At 40.9% G+C, this 15,342-nt stretch overlaps 1 protein-coding gene across 1 annotated transcript in view; it reads right to left on the reverse strand.

Moving 5' to 3' along the window:
* Positions 1 to 15,342, reverse strand: part of robo2 (roundabout, axon guidance receptor, homolog 2 (Drosophila)) — a 157,378-nt gene that overhangs the window by 35,359 nt on the left and 106,677 nt on the right. The window contains exons 6-14 of the mRNA XM_041046277.1: positions 13,007 to 13,143; positions 11,707 to 11,718; positions 7,855 to 7,979; positions 5,809 to 5,980; positions 2,976 to 3,181; positions 1,920 to 2,001; positions 1,644 to 1,809; positions 1,301 to 1,467; positions 188 to 309 (exon numbers count right to left, since the gene is read on the reverse strand). Of these exons, the coding sequence (XP_040902211.1) occupies positions 188 to 309; positions 1,301 to 1,467; positions 1,644 to 1,809; positions 1,920 to 2,001; positions 2,976 to 3,181; positions 5,809 to 5,980; positions 7,855 to 7,979; positions 11,707 to 11,718; positions 13,007 to 13,143 (1,189 nt within the window). The remainder of the gene's footprint in view (positions 1 to 187; positions 310 to 1,300; positions 1,468 to 1,643; positions 1,810 to 1,919; positions 2,002 to 2,975; positions 3,182 to 5,808; positions 5,981 to 7,854; positions 7,980 to 11,706; positions 11,719 to 13,006; positions 13,144 to 15,342) is intronic.

Raw genomic sequence — 15,342 nt, forward strand, 5'->3', positions numbered from 1 at the left:
ATTTTGCAAAATCAAAGATATAAAAGAATGCAGAGATAAGAAAACCATAGACCGACTGATTTCATACATCTACTGTAGTTTCTTCCAATGAAAATACTCGAGCTGAACAAATGATGTACTTCGTGAAAGTGTAGCAACTGTTTAAATATAGTTGTATTCTCTGTGCAAGATGACAACCTGCACTTACCGTCCATGTGACCTGAATGGCTGTGGGACTCAGGACAACTGGGTTATGCAACCGAACTATGACCTCACCAAGCTCCTTCTGTACGTGCCTGTGGTCGACACCCTGTGCTGGAGGACTTATATCTATGAGAGAGAGTAAGAAAGAAATATGAGAAAAAGCGAGCGACCCCTAGACATACCAGATGGAAAATGGACACTATGACACTATTTTCCAGCTCATTTCCCATTTTGCATTTGTTTCAAGTTACAAGCAATAAAAACTCCAGTGTATGAGATGCTGAGTGGGGCTGAGGCAAGCCACATTTTGAGTTATTTACTGATGGAGAGCAAAAGACTCGCAAGAGGAAATTATATTTAAAAAAAAAGCTTCATTCAGACAACCCAACACAGTCATGAATCACAGGCCTCACTAACAGGCCAAGACAGGCCAAACACAGTTAGAAAGATGTGAAAAATCAATTTGTCTTCCATGCATGCCATTGTCACTAAACACATCTATATATCATCTCAAGACCTTCACCTCAGCATGAGAGAGAAATGCTGCAATTCAAACTAACTGCACTTTTATTTATTTATTTATTTTGAACACACTCTTGGCTTACATTTTACAGAGCTTTGCCACAAGTTGCTTTTTATTTCTCTCTCCTTTTTTTTTTGTTTGGGAACATATCATACCAATGTAATCTGGAGACTGCAGTCTGTTCTGTACCGTAATCAAATCTTGTTTGGGTTTGGAGGCAGTCATTTTCTCCTGTTATGACCATTAACATAGCAGGGATAGCACTAACTCAGTTAGGTCTTCCAAAAGTAGACATGGTTATTTTACATAATTACGTGTGTTAAGTGTGGCCTTAATGAGCTGGCCTGTGATGGAGAATTTGACCTCTGGAAAATTCTGCAGATTGCTGAGAGGGGCTGATAAGTATCACACTTTGAAGGGGTGCACAGTGACCTTACCCTATCGGTAGAAACAGAAATTGTACTCAGCAAAAACAGAAAACTACAAACCAACAGTGATAGTGACTATAACAGATTCTGAAATAACTATGCATGTATACAATAAACACTGTCAATATAATGAAATAATTTTTATAATGACATTAATGTACGTTACCTTGTGTTCTGACAGGATCAGACATTGGACTTGGATCACTCAGGCCCTGGCTGTTGACTGCTCGGACCATGAAAAGGTAGATGGTGTTGGGACGAAGACCTTTGACAGTAAACTGGGTGGTTTTGACATGATCTGCTACTGTTTGCCAGCTGTTGCTCACGGATTGACTGTAATCGAAGAGAATACCGTTACTGCACAATATTTTTTCCATGACATTTAGGTAGCGCATCTAAAATAAGTTAAAAATCAATACAAGTAAAAGAGAAATATTACATTCATACCAGGGATCTGTAACATACCAAGGCTACTGACTACAGTTATTGAAGTTACTGTTATAACACACCTGAAGGCTTCAATGACAAAGGAGGAGACCGGCGATGCTCCGGCCATACCAGGCTGCCAGGACAAGGACACGCTGTTCTTGGTGACATCGGTGACTTGAGGTTTAGATGGTGGGCCTGGAAGCTCATTCTCATCATGGTTCTTCGTGACCGTCACTCCACCTGATTCTGAGTGGAGAAAAAAAGCAGCTTTATCTAATGAAAACTCTAGGTTACACGTTGAAAAACTTTTTATTTCTGTACATACAATTCAAGGAATAGTTACACCATCTTTGTACCTTTGACTTCTAAGAAAGCACTCCATGATGTTTCACCACTGGAGCTGGTAGCCACACATGTGTAGATCCCAGAGTCTGAAAGCTGGTACACAGCAGAATACATATGCACATGAATAAATGAACACAAATACACACACACAAACAGCTACATAACTCCACTACTAAGGCTTTTAGTGAAAGGGCCATTTCATTTCACACAATCTGAGGATAGGCGCAATGACTGAATACATGTGATCTTTCGCTAAAACACTTAAAAGTGATGAGCTAGCCTTGTGCTGGCCAAATTGTGTGTCATATGTGAGTGCCTCAAAGTGCTGACACTAATTTCCTAATGAATTCCATTTTCTACTCACCACCCTTCCATCACTTTTCTACTCCCCCTCCTTATTTCTCCACTGTCCTGCCGACCACAACAAAGCCAGGCTAATTAACTTAGGGTGGGCTGCTGGAACCCCCTGGACCGATGACAGCTGGCTCGACTCGCCATCGCTCTTATGAACTTTGGTTGTTTGTTGGTTTTTGTCCCTGTGCCTTCCTTCCATTTATTAAATAACATGTCAGTGGTCGGCAGCTTTGTCAAGTGTAATAGATATTCCACTGAGGCCTCTGAGTGGGGGAAAAGAAGATGTGAGCCTTTTAAATTTAATCTAAACGTGTACGTTGCTACACACTTGTATATATCTCTAAGTGCATACATGTTTCTATCCTACAGCTGGAGTCCATCCAACCGTGCACAGCTGAGCCCTGCTGGAGCTGCTGTGCCACTGAGTGATACTATCAAACAGTTAAAAAAATCAATGCTGCCAATATATCTCTTTTAGGCATTATGGTACCTCTCATCACTCCTCATCAAAGTTATACTTAAGCTGTGTCCTAACAAATTCTATAAACACTGCATCCAGTAGTGTTGCATGACCATAGAAATGCATATCACTGTATAAACATGTTAAATTAAGATACACACAGGCCAGTGAGAAACCTTTGAGAAAGTAGAGTGGTAATTAAGACATGAGGGAAATAAAAAAAAAGGACCAAAAGACCAATGAAATCCTTTACCCTGATGTTTTTGATCTGCAGGCTGCCCAGCTCCTGCAGAGACATGCGGGGGTCCTTTCCCAGCAGGCTGACCCCATCCTTCAGCCAACTGACGGAGGGGATGGGGTCTCCTGATGCCTGGCACTTCAACAGCGCCACACTGTCCACCCCGAGTGTCTGATTGGACGGGCCTTGGCGAATAATGGGTGGTGGTCTGTCTGTGAGAACTGTGGAACAAAGACAGATATGTGAACACATCCGGATCATTCTGTTCAGATGGATGATGGTGTTCACATAAGGCATCTGACTATAAAATAAACTGAGTGACAGCACAGATCATAAAATGCACTGGGGGTGGATGTGGGTATCTGTCATAAAGTAGACTATTTTCTCTGCAGGTCTTGTAATTGCACCACAGAACAATGACCATATCCTGTATTTCCAGGAAGCAGGGAAAGAACAGCTGAGTAGTGTTTTCTAGTTTCATTGATGTGGCACTAAGATGCTAAGCAGTTTCCAGTTACTGCCTGGGTAGCCTTATTTTTATACACTACTCTAGACTCTGTGGTACAGTTTGGCGGTGAGACTTGCCTATTGACTCAGTGTGGTTCAGATAAATACTTCATTATGTGCAGAATGGGGCACAATAAAAGGTGAATTTCAAATACTATATGTTACTGGAAACACCTCATGATATTTGTATGAAGTGTAAACAGAGTGAAGAGCAGTATCTACATTTTTACCTCAAATAATCAGAAAATAAAACCCTTTAATATTTCGCTCCACTTCCACTTTGGATAAATGCTAATACCGTGATGAGTTCCATTTACACGAGCAAATTCATTTGTTATACAAAAAAAAAAAAAAGCCTGTGGGTTCCTTCTATGAAATACTGGGTATGTCAGAGGTGATCTCAGAGAGACTTGGCACTCTAGCACACAGGCAGTTTATATATTTAGAGTTGAATAATGTGGAGTCCCCCTGGCATCGCAGAACCCACATTAATTAGAAGGTATGGATTAATGATGTCAGACCTGCAGGGGCTAATTACCAAGTCTACCTCAGTAACCTTTCAACACATTATCACACCCTCGATTCCACCCTTATTTTCTCTCCAGCAGGAACATCTGACAAAAGGAAGTGATTTGGAGTAATACACTTATGCTGTGCTATGGTCACCCCTTGCTTTGGGTCAGCTAAGACAGAAAGAGAAAAACTGCCCAGAAACCTTATATGGTATCTACCACCAGCAAATGTAGCACATCAGTTTCAATAATGATATCATATATATTATTTTTTAAGTCCCACGTAATGTTTATAATAGGGCAAATGCAATTGTATGAATCAAGAGAGATAATGTAAATCGTAAATTAAGCCAAGCGGGGTTTCAAAGCACCTGCTACTAGCCAGGGACTTACTATGCTGTAGTTTATCTTATCTCATAAACACACCCTCTGTCTGCCACTGATTTCACCTTGAGATTAAGATTTTAAGCTAGAACAAAGCCTGTTGTTTCACTACTAAATAGCCCCAATTGTATTTGTTAATGGATGGTTTAAGTGATGACTGCGATGCTTTCCATATTAAGAGAAGATTGTAAGACTGTAAGCTTTGACAGATACAAGGGCACAAGCAGAATCCATTGCTTGGTCCTCGGACTTGATGTGTCTGATGTATGTGTCAAAGGCATGTAGGAGTGACAGAGGGAGGCGGCAAGGCTCGACTGAAGCCTTAGGTATCTGGATCAGGAATTTCTCATTACAGATCTCCTTGAACTCCACAGACTGTTGTCAGGGCTCAGGGCAGTAAATCACATAAAGACTGCAGCAGGTGTGGCCATGACCTCACCCTGGCCCTCCTGTACCCTTTCCTCCTCTCCCTCTGTTTCTCTTAGACCGCCTAACACCCGTCATGCCAACATGCCTTTTGTCATAAATTTTAACAAGAAAAAAAACCTGACAGATTTGAATCCAAAAACATCCAGGAAATACTTATAAAACAAATAAAGAAGGTAACCGTTGATGAGCCAGACTATATGGCTGTACAACATGCTGCTGCATTATTCCAGACACTTGAAGGACATACCAATTTTGTTCCTGTGTCTGACAAAATGTAGAAAAAAGGTGCTTCTGTAGTGCTTTTAATCTTCCTCCTAGCAGGTACTTCAGTAGACATATGGATGGCCGTCGATCTTGCCATCACAACAGCTGAGCAGATCAGATGCTCCCACGCCTCGCAGGACCACATAATTCATTCCACAGAAAACCATTGTCACTCACTCACTCAATCAGTGCCCCCCCCGCCCCCCCCTTCCCATGTCTCTTTCTGTTGCTGCCTTCCTCATACACATACTCACACCTCGCCCACTCATCCAAACACTGATCATTAAACTTGGAGGAACTCAAGGGCAACGCTTTATTTCCTCTCCAAAAGAAAAAGTTGAAAATTTTAATTAAATAGTGTCATGTAAAAAAATGAATCAAAGACCGTGGTGAAAAAACACAGCAACTGAAGGTCATGGGCATACTTGCATTTCTCGAACTGAAGCTGAATTTCTTCTTGCACACTGAATAACAAGAATTACATTTGTACTTGTGTACCTACTGAATAGTTTCAACAGCGTTAAAGGCCAAATGCCCATTTAAACTCAACATGGCAAGAAAGAAGTTGCAGTTAAAATCGGATGTCATTGATGTCTGTAATTTATTTTTTGAGGGGTAAATGTCTAAAATACATGCAGGAGAGAACCCTGCATACTGAATATACATCGATGTTTATATGCATATATGCACCAGTGTTGCAGTGGTGTTAAGTCGCGTGCTAGTGTGCTGTTAACGCATCAATTTTGCCTCACCATCTGTGACCTCCAGTTGAGCCTTGGCGAGGATACTGCCTGCAACGGTCAGGGCCTGGCAGATATAGTAACCAGCATCTGCCCGCTGAACAGATGAAATGGTGAGGTCTCCGCTGGGCGACACTGAGAAGCGACTGTTGGGCTGCTGGGGTTGGTTGGGAAAGAGCAAATTCTGCAGGAAGAGGAACAAACAGCTAATTAGTGAGAACATGGAATCAGTACAACCTGGAAAAATGACAAAACGCTCACACACCCGCCACCACCAAGCTCACACATATACTATGCACACTCACACACAGATCTATTACAGCTATAGTCACTTCATTACTTGGTTAGCCAACCTCACAAACTGCACAACATGTACACAGTTTGATGATTGGGTTTCATACTTATTCTTGGGCCAAGCCAGAGACTCCACTGTGTTATGAAGGCTACTTTTGCTCTCGTTGGCTTCATGACTATTTTCCTTTCTGCTTCAATTCCACAGTGGTTTTAAGCTGCTCATTTACCCACAGAGACCACCCCATACAAGTTGAACTTACTCTACACTGAATATACAGTTTATCTTTAGAATACCTAAAGTTAGCTAAATTGCTAACTTTTAATGACCTTTGAAAAGGTTTCTATTCTGTTAATTTGAATGTTCTTACACTGCTTTCTTTTATGTTTTAATGCAATATATTAGGTATTTAGAATTTCCTTTATATATGAAATATGCTCAACAAATAAATTTGCCCTGCGTAAAGAAGAAGGGATGGTCAATCCCATATATTTTTCAGTCATTAGAGAACTAATGAAACTGAAAAAAAACCCTCACCTCTACTTCTTTTTTAATTAGTTGTTCTGTCACCTTATCCAAGGTCCTTCTTTTTTGTATTCATTTTTCCTTATGATTCTCCCAAAGGTAACCAGCAAATACATTAGCTGGATTAAGTTACACCTAATGACTTTAATGCAACAAATTATGTTGTTTATTTTATTTTATTTTATTTTTTTAAATTAGACTATGCATATCTAATACATGAGAGATGTACAGTCCATTATCCTCAAGAGTGAGAAAAAGGCTGTTCTATCATTTAATTATTGTATTTATTTAGCTTCAATTTGTTCTCTCAACAAATGTCTTTATACCATTTATACATCAGTGTGGGTGAGGTAGAGAAGGCGTCAATAAACACAAGGACAGAAACAAGTGCAGAGACGGAGAGGACGTGCAACTGCTTGTTCAAAAGTGTTTGTACTGCATTCATTTCAAAAACCTCGTCTTTAATGACAGTGTGAGACACACGCTGGATATAAATCTGAACACGCTCACAACGTTACTAAGTGTTAGTGAGTCATATGCTTCAGGTCACACACTGGTAAGGGGGTAAAGTGGGTGAATATTACACTAAATGTTTGTGTGAACATGTAAGCATGTGTCTCACTTGTGTTCACTCTTTTAAGAGAACTTTGCTGTAATTGTTGGCCTGCAGGAAAAATGTGTGCATATGTGTGTATGCGTGGGTGTGTGTGTGTGTGTGTTTGAACCTTAGCCAGAGCTGAATCATATCTCTGGCTCATCTACAAGCCCCAACAGGCTCCTAATTGGCACTGTTGTTGAGTGTTGTGAGGACACCCAGGTATTTGAATGGGTTATCTGCTTGAGTGAAGGATAGGATCGTTCTTATCAGTGCAGGGTCACGGAAAACCGATTAGCACTTTGCCAGGCACACTGCCGTTTGGCGGCTCCTGAGAACAAAGGTGTATCTGTGTGTCTGTAGTAAATATACTGATGACAGATAGTGGAGTTTGAAGTGCTGTGTGCATGTGAGTGTGTATGTGCAGGGCAGCAGAATCATAAGAACTCAAATATTGTGCATACAGCCAAGGGAATCCAAACAAAATGCTAAGTGTTGATAACACTAGACGCATAGTAAATAACAAAAGCTGCCTACTAAGAGAGCAATACATTTTCACATGTAAGATGTTGATAATGTGAGAAAGCAGTAAAAAAGATAAAACTGTTTTCTATACACTGGGCTGTGTGAAATTGTTTGCTCTTACCTGACTTCCCTCCTTCTGCCAGAAGACGGCAGGCTGAGGATTTCCTTTGGTTTCACACGGGAAGGTGGCAGTGCGGCCTTGAGCCACAATTTGGTCCCTTGGGCGAATGACAAACTGGGGGGCAGCTGAAGTCAGGGGGCAAAAACACCAGTGTTAGTAAACCAGTGGTACACAGTGAGGCCAAACATCAAGGCTGGAGATTATCAGGGCTTGGGGATTTCAAGCAAAATCAAGCAATATCCCACATGGTCAAATCAAAATGGGAGTGCTGTACAGAGCTTCCATGCAGCATTATATTTGTCTTTTTCTCTTTAATGGCTCTAGACAGAGGGAGAACACCAATGACTATCATGACTGTCATTTCCATGGTAACCAGGTTGGCCATTCATCCAGGTGAGGCTGAGGCTGAATGAATGACAGCCACATTGGCATTCACACGAGGAAGCGCCTCGGTCACAATGGTATTTAGATCTGACACAACACAAAGGCACACCCATGCCCTGGAAACATCCAACACTATGAAAAGGTATAGACATAACAGGGTTAATCATGTCTGGCTTTCCATATGTGAGATTTAGTCTGCATCAAAATGTATCTCATATAAAAGTCAAGCTCTGAAGTGGCTCAGTACTTCTGATCAAAGTTGTATCAAAAGGTTGTGAGAAACGACTAGCTTTTGCCACACTTCAGGCCAACACCTCTCCATCAAAGAGAGAAGAGGCTTGAAAAGCTATCAAACTTTGAAATCGTAGTGTGAAGCTTTCTCAGTCAATATTCACGACTCCATCAGGAGCCAGACCAGTTGTCACACACTCACAGTCAGGACAGAGTGAGACATTTCTGACTGACAACTTGACAGATGCAGTTCAATAATAAAGAGAGAGAGGTGTAGAGATTAGATACAAGCTATTTTGGTGTGCACTGTCACCTCTCTTCACTCCCTGACCAATCCCTCACGGCAAGTTAGGGTGGCATGACTTTACACCACACTGTCCTCGCATTTCCTCTTGTTCCATCAACTACAGGATATTACCATAATTGCTGCAACTGTAAAACTAAATCTCTGAAAATGTCTGAACTTTGACCTGAGATGATTTAATCCATGAACCAAGACCTCTACTAGTTTATTCTATGACTATCATTGGGGGTCCCGTGTTGACAAGCACTATGTTGTGCCAAGAAAAGACACCAATGACATGTTTCTTGGAGGAGGAAACATGGTTCCTGGAGAGATAATGAAAGTCAACAAAATAAAGAGTTCCTGTTCCCATAACCTCAAGAAAGTGCAGACAATGGGCAACAGAGGCCACTTTCTTCAGACAAACAACATGAAAATTGTACAGATTCCTGTAAAATGGCATGGCAAAAAAAGAATTGTTGCAATGCAACATCTTGCACTCTTTCTGTTTCTTTAGATTTCTTTGTAAGTCCTTTCACTGACAAGCCAGCTGGTTCCAGTAAGGCCAAACTCTTCCCATTTGGCTGGTTTCTCCATGTAATCCCTTTTTGGGGGATGTGTATTTGTCAAAGATACACACAGTTGGGAATGGTACAGATGGCTACAGATTTACTGCCTTCCCGTTTGGCCTTCTGCAGCTTGGATATCTCGTGGCTCTCGCAATGCTGGGCCTGATACAGAGCTCCTAAATCACGCTTTGGCAAGGACTCAGTTCCCTTCCTTCTCTTCCTCTGCTCTGTTCCATCCCAGGCACTGCACTACTAACTACTGACTAAAAATATGGTCTAACACCTCACAGAGTGGGCCCTATCACTGTGCTGCCCGGCACGTTCTTTTCTCACACTCTCTTCATCAGTATTTTTCTTCTTTCCCTTACTTCCATATTTATGATACGAAGTACTGTCAAACAAAATGAAATTCTGTGAATGTTTTTGAAGTTTATTATCGGTTTTCGCTTGAACAGATGATTGTTTGCAGCTGGATGTCAAAAACAAAAAATTAAGTGTGGTTCAGCTAGATTTAACCAAATCTTATAAAAGAAAAATGTATTTGTGAATCATCTTTATTGTAGTCATTAACTTGTGGAGGGTTTTGCAACTGAGATGCTCTTTTTATTAATTAAGTAAATTAATAACACACTGATAACATGTCAAAACATCAGTGGTACTGGTTAAGTAAAGAAGTAAAAATCAATCAGCTAGCCGTGGTCATGTAATTAATAGTGCAAGATATCCCAATTTAACTTGTGTTTTTGTTCGCTTAGCTTTTCCTGGTGGTCTGAGATTCATTCTGGGTTCATTTTATACCTGTGGCACTACTTTCAACCCCCATTTCTATCTTTTTAACATTTAAAAATAAAGAAAATACTCATGGGAAATGCTGTACGAGGGGGATGGACCTTAAAAAAGGAGAGGGAGACCCTTAATGACATGTGAGAGGCTCCTTCCTGTCCCCTCCAAAGGAAACACATGATCAGGCGCCCATATTTAATTCATGACAAGACACATCTGCCTGGTTTGCAGAGGGTTCAGCATAAAACAGCAGTCAGGGTGAAAATAACAAATGGACAGAGAGAAAGACATCCATTCAGTGCACCCAGACACCCAAGCTCAGAAGCATTTCTCCCTCCTTTAAAATCCAACGTTCAATCATATTTTATTCAGAAGTCGACAGCAATTACTGTCTCTTCCCACAGGCAGAGAGAATGTGTAATTTCCTCCATCTCCTTAGAAGTTGACAGTTTGACAATCGTAAAACAGCCACTGCTGTTTTGGCAACCAAAGTCCTGCCACTGAGGCAGTGTCTGGGTTTTTCTGCCAGTCAAGCCTGTCTTGACAAACACTTCTGCCATTCTTTTCCACTCCCTTCTTTGTCTTGCCGTATGCTTCTTATTCTTGCATTTCGTTTCTTTCTACTCTCAAAAAGCACACCTTTCTCTCCATATATATCTCCATTTTCACTCACTTCCTTTGACAATTTAATATCTTAAGTGTATCAAATTTGGTTCCGCCTTGACCCTTTCCCTTTCTATAGGGAAATAAAACAAGATTCCATGCTCAATGTTGTGGGGCTCAGAAGGATAGAAGCTTGTCCAAAACAAACAGATCTCAGCTTTGTGTTCCAAAAATCCACAGATGGCCTCAAGACTTGCAAGTTAAACACGTCCTGGACCATATGAGATGACAATGTCTGAGACTATCAGACCGCCGGCCCACTCACTCGTTGTAAAGGACAGGGTGTAGAATTTAAAGAGCCTTCAGTTTAGAGCTGCACTGGTAACAGAAACTTTTGAGTGACTGCACTGGATAAATGTGTTCTGTAAGTGTACACTCAAGTGATACAAATACAAACATAAAAAAATAAAAAGCATGTGAACTATGAAAAGACAGCTGTTTTGCAAATCTTTAACACTGGGGAATATACTCAGTAATGCTTTCTTGATTAAGAAATATAGTAACAGATAAATTTTACGTGTCACGTGAATAACGATGAAGTTTCCTGACAAATTTTTGAAGTAAATTCAAAAGTATTTAATAGATTAGGTTCAAAATAGATATGGATACTAAGCACAAATGAAAGCCATCCAAAATTAAAGTGATCCCTTGGAGCTTTGTCTCTGTTTGTGTTTGTGATACATACCATATTAAATCAACAGACAGAACCAGTGTAATAGTGTGTTTTTGTGTTAGTAATTCAGGTAGGCCTATAGGTCTCCAAAAACAAACACAATTTGCTAACAATAATTCTAAGGATAGATGAAGTGATATAACACCTGTGTTAATTGAATACAGTAATGTTAAAGCAACAATGATTGATTGTCAAGCAGTCAGATCCAGTAGTGTGTATGGAGAGAACATGCAGGATGGGATCAAATCAGAAGGATGGGTACTTACCGACAGGGCGAGCTGGAGACACAACAATGGAGGAGTGGATACACAAAAGAAACAAATTAAGACACAGACACACAAACACATAAAACGACAGAAGAGGAACAGAACAAACATAATAAAATAAGACAAAAAGAAATCAAAGTCAGAATGAATGACATGTTGTGTTGGGGCCAACACATTTCTGGCACAGGGAAACATGGCAGAGAGGATCCAGTAGTTTTTGTCGACCATCCACTGGACAGCTTTTATTTTTTTTTATTATTTTTTACTTTTTGATAAGCTCAAAGCTTTTGTTCCTCAGATCTCTGAATGATAAAGAGGTTCTGGAATGAGCGCCCACTGGTGGTCATCAGTGTTCAACTGCGTTCAAATCTCTGTGGGGGCAGCCACTTCTGCTCTATAGAGATAAATATACTATTGGATCTTCACTGCTCGCATTAATGAAATCTACAATTCTATGGGTGGTGTGTGTTTGTAATAGCAAGGCGAGGGTGTGTTTATCACTCGTGCTGATGGATAGGGCAGAAAAAAAACAGAGCAAGAGGAAGAAAGGGAGCCAAAAAGATTTCAAAGACTAAGTAAAGACAGCATTTGGGAACACATCCAGACACTGGAGCGTCTGAAACCCCCGCATTCTGTCCAGAAGAGCTGATGCAGGTAGTGGTTCCCCAGTGTTTCCTCTGTGTTACTGTATGTGCTTTAACTGTCAAGTAAAACACAAAGATGCTACTTTTAAAAACAGCTTCCAAAAAGGGTAGAAAAGAGAAATCAACCCAGACTTTGTTTTACCTCCCTCTGGCCCCCTGTGTCGCTCTAAAGCGCTCCACTGGGACCTTAAACACTTGGGTTTAATGGGAAGAAGAGTGGTGAAAAGAGGGAAAATTATGGTTAGAATGTTTTTTTATTAACCTTGCAAACCCCAGGTGTGGGACTGGCGGTGTGCACCAGTAATCTGTGAAATGGCTTTGCTGACTTGGTGGTTACAGCAAGGAGGGAAGCGTGGCTAGCAGACCACCACGACGGGGGGGGGGGGGGGGGGGGGGGGGGGTGGCAGAGTGTGTCAACACTGCACTTGGAAATGTAAATAATTAAACAGATTCATAGACTGTCTACATCTCTCTTTACTGTGGGAGTCAGCATTCTGGATTTCCTTTTGCGTAAAGGAGACCCGATGGAGTAAACCGCCAATCTAAATCTCATATTGGTGTACAAGTGCGATAACCACAGTGGTCCGTGGCTTCTCTAAGTGTTGTTATGTGCCAGCTAATGTGAAAAAATAACAAACAACAAAGGTGTTTTGTACCTCTGACTGTGAGAGTGGCAGAGGCCTCCAGCTTTCCCACACGGTTTTCTGCCACACAGGTGAACGTGCCCTCGTCGTTAATGGAAGCCTTTTTCACTCTCAGCACATAGTCGTCCTTGTCATACTTGATCTCATACCTGGCAAAAAAGATGTAATATCATGAAATTCAAGTTTCCACTTCAGCATTAAAGGCATAAAATGCAAGTACTGCAAATTCAGGTAAAACATTAACAATATAACAAAAAAATGCTGTTGAACTGTCTGGCAGTAGCTGTGAAAAGTGTATTTCTTCTTGAGGAGGTACACAGAATTACAACTGTGCATTCTGACAAATGGAGATTGCAAGTAGGAGGATCAATTATTCAACAATGACACATAGCACACAGGGAGATGTGTTCAGTTGGAACACACAAAACTTCAATATTCATGAGATGTTCCTCTGTGTGTGTGTGTGTGTGTGTGTATATATATATATATATATATAACCATATATATATATAACCATATTTAGAGGTTTGTGCTTGCGTGAGCATGTGCATAACCGTGCCTTTGTGTGTCTGCAACGTGCATGAGTGTGGGCCTGCAAAGAATCTATACAGAGCCACACAATGTATGGCATATACATAAGGCATTTTAACTGACTGACTCGATACAGCAACTACACTGAGTTGACCCTAATTTCAATTCCCCTGCAGTAGTCAAATGTTTGTGTTTCTATGTGTTTGCAGATGGATGTGTGTGTGCCTAGACCTGTATGAGTTGCATGGCAGTTGACAGGGAGGCGACACTGATCCGGTTTGTTGTTCCAGTCTGTAATTGAAGGGGGTGCTAGCCTGGCAGTGTGTAAGTAGTGTGGTGGCAGGGGCGGTGGGTGGTGGGGCTGTATGATGGTGGTCTGTCAGCGTGACAACCTTCTGCTGTCCACAGTCTTTCACTCACAGACAGTGAGAACAGAGTTGAATTCTTTTCAAATTCACACATGGGCTTAAAAGAAAATGCCTAGCATTATATGATCTTTTTATTACAGTGTATGCCTCTGTGCCGTAAAAATCCAAACTTGTAATACAACTATTAAAAACACATAAAAGAACCAAGAGCAGTGATCTCTGTCCAACACAGAGCTAACCCCTTCAGAGACTGATAATGCAGTCACAGAGTCGTTTCAGAAAAAAAAACTAAACTGGCCATGTTCATTGTAATGAAGAAATATGCCAACCAGCGCAACAGCATGACCCTTTTATAGGATTTTAATAGCTTCTGGATGACAACAGAGCTCTAGAGGAACTAGCTCTATTAGGTTTTGGCTACACTGATATTTATAAAAAGATGAGGATTAATAAAAAGATAAAGAAATGCATTATACTTGGGTTTGTACATTATACAAAACTGTTTACTCTGGATAAAGCGTTGGACAGTTAGATATGGCAATAAACGGTTAAGGGCAATACTTTCTGAAGTGACTTTAGAGTAACAATATGCTATGGTCCATTTCCCTTGGAGTGGGAATGACCCCACTGCTTGACCATCAGGTGTATTGATGACTGCTTGCCACTGGCAGCTGCAGAACTAATCTGTCCTGTCTCTCCATGTCTTTTTTTTTTTTTTTTGTCTGCTGTTATGATATTTCCTGAGAAAGCATTCAAAGGCAGCTTTATTGAAGCACATTCCTCAACTATGACTGCCAGTTCCACCTCTCCACACAGGTACTTAAGGAGCCATAATGATTATTTGACTGAGTCATGACTGAATGCTTTGTTCTAGAGAGAGGGGATGTACAGTTCAGGTAATGGCAGGGGACGTGAATAAAAGCATTTATTGTTGAATCTGAGTGAGTGGCATCTAGGGGAATGAGACAGCACCTTCTGGGACAAGTCTGCTGTCAGATGAGAAACAAACAAGCTAATAGAAAGAGCATCCTCACATACTCTGCCCTTTGGCTAGGATGGGTAGCACATGAACTCCTGACTTTTAAGAGGAGGGAGAGATGAGCTAAAGAGTGACAGGGACAAGTTAGGGCTAAGGGAAAACACCATGAGTCCTTAACAAACCATGATGAGAGCAAGTGAACAAGTACGTTTTTCCCAGGACTCTCAATCAACCTACCCTAACCAGCTCTGTGTCAATGAAGAAGGACGGCAATGTTTCACTTAAGACACTGTTTGCTATAAGCCCCCTCCTTTTTTTTTTTTTTTTTAACATTATTGTTTTTTCACTCCAGTCTTTTCACGAGATACAGAAGCAGCACACAGATGATCTATAGCAGCCTTTCCATTAAAATACTGTATTGCCATGTTTACCATGCTAGTTTAGAGTGTTAGAATGTTAACATTTGCTGA

The sequence above is a fragment of the Toxotes jaculatrix genome, chromosome 9 (assembly GCF_017976425.1).
Source record: "Toxotes jaculatrix isolate fToxJac2 chromosome 9, fToxJac2.pri, whole genome shotgun sequence".
In the NCBI taxonomy this organism is placed as follows: Eukaryota; Metazoa; Chordata; class Actinopteri; family Toxotidae; genus Toxotes; species Toxotes jaculatrix.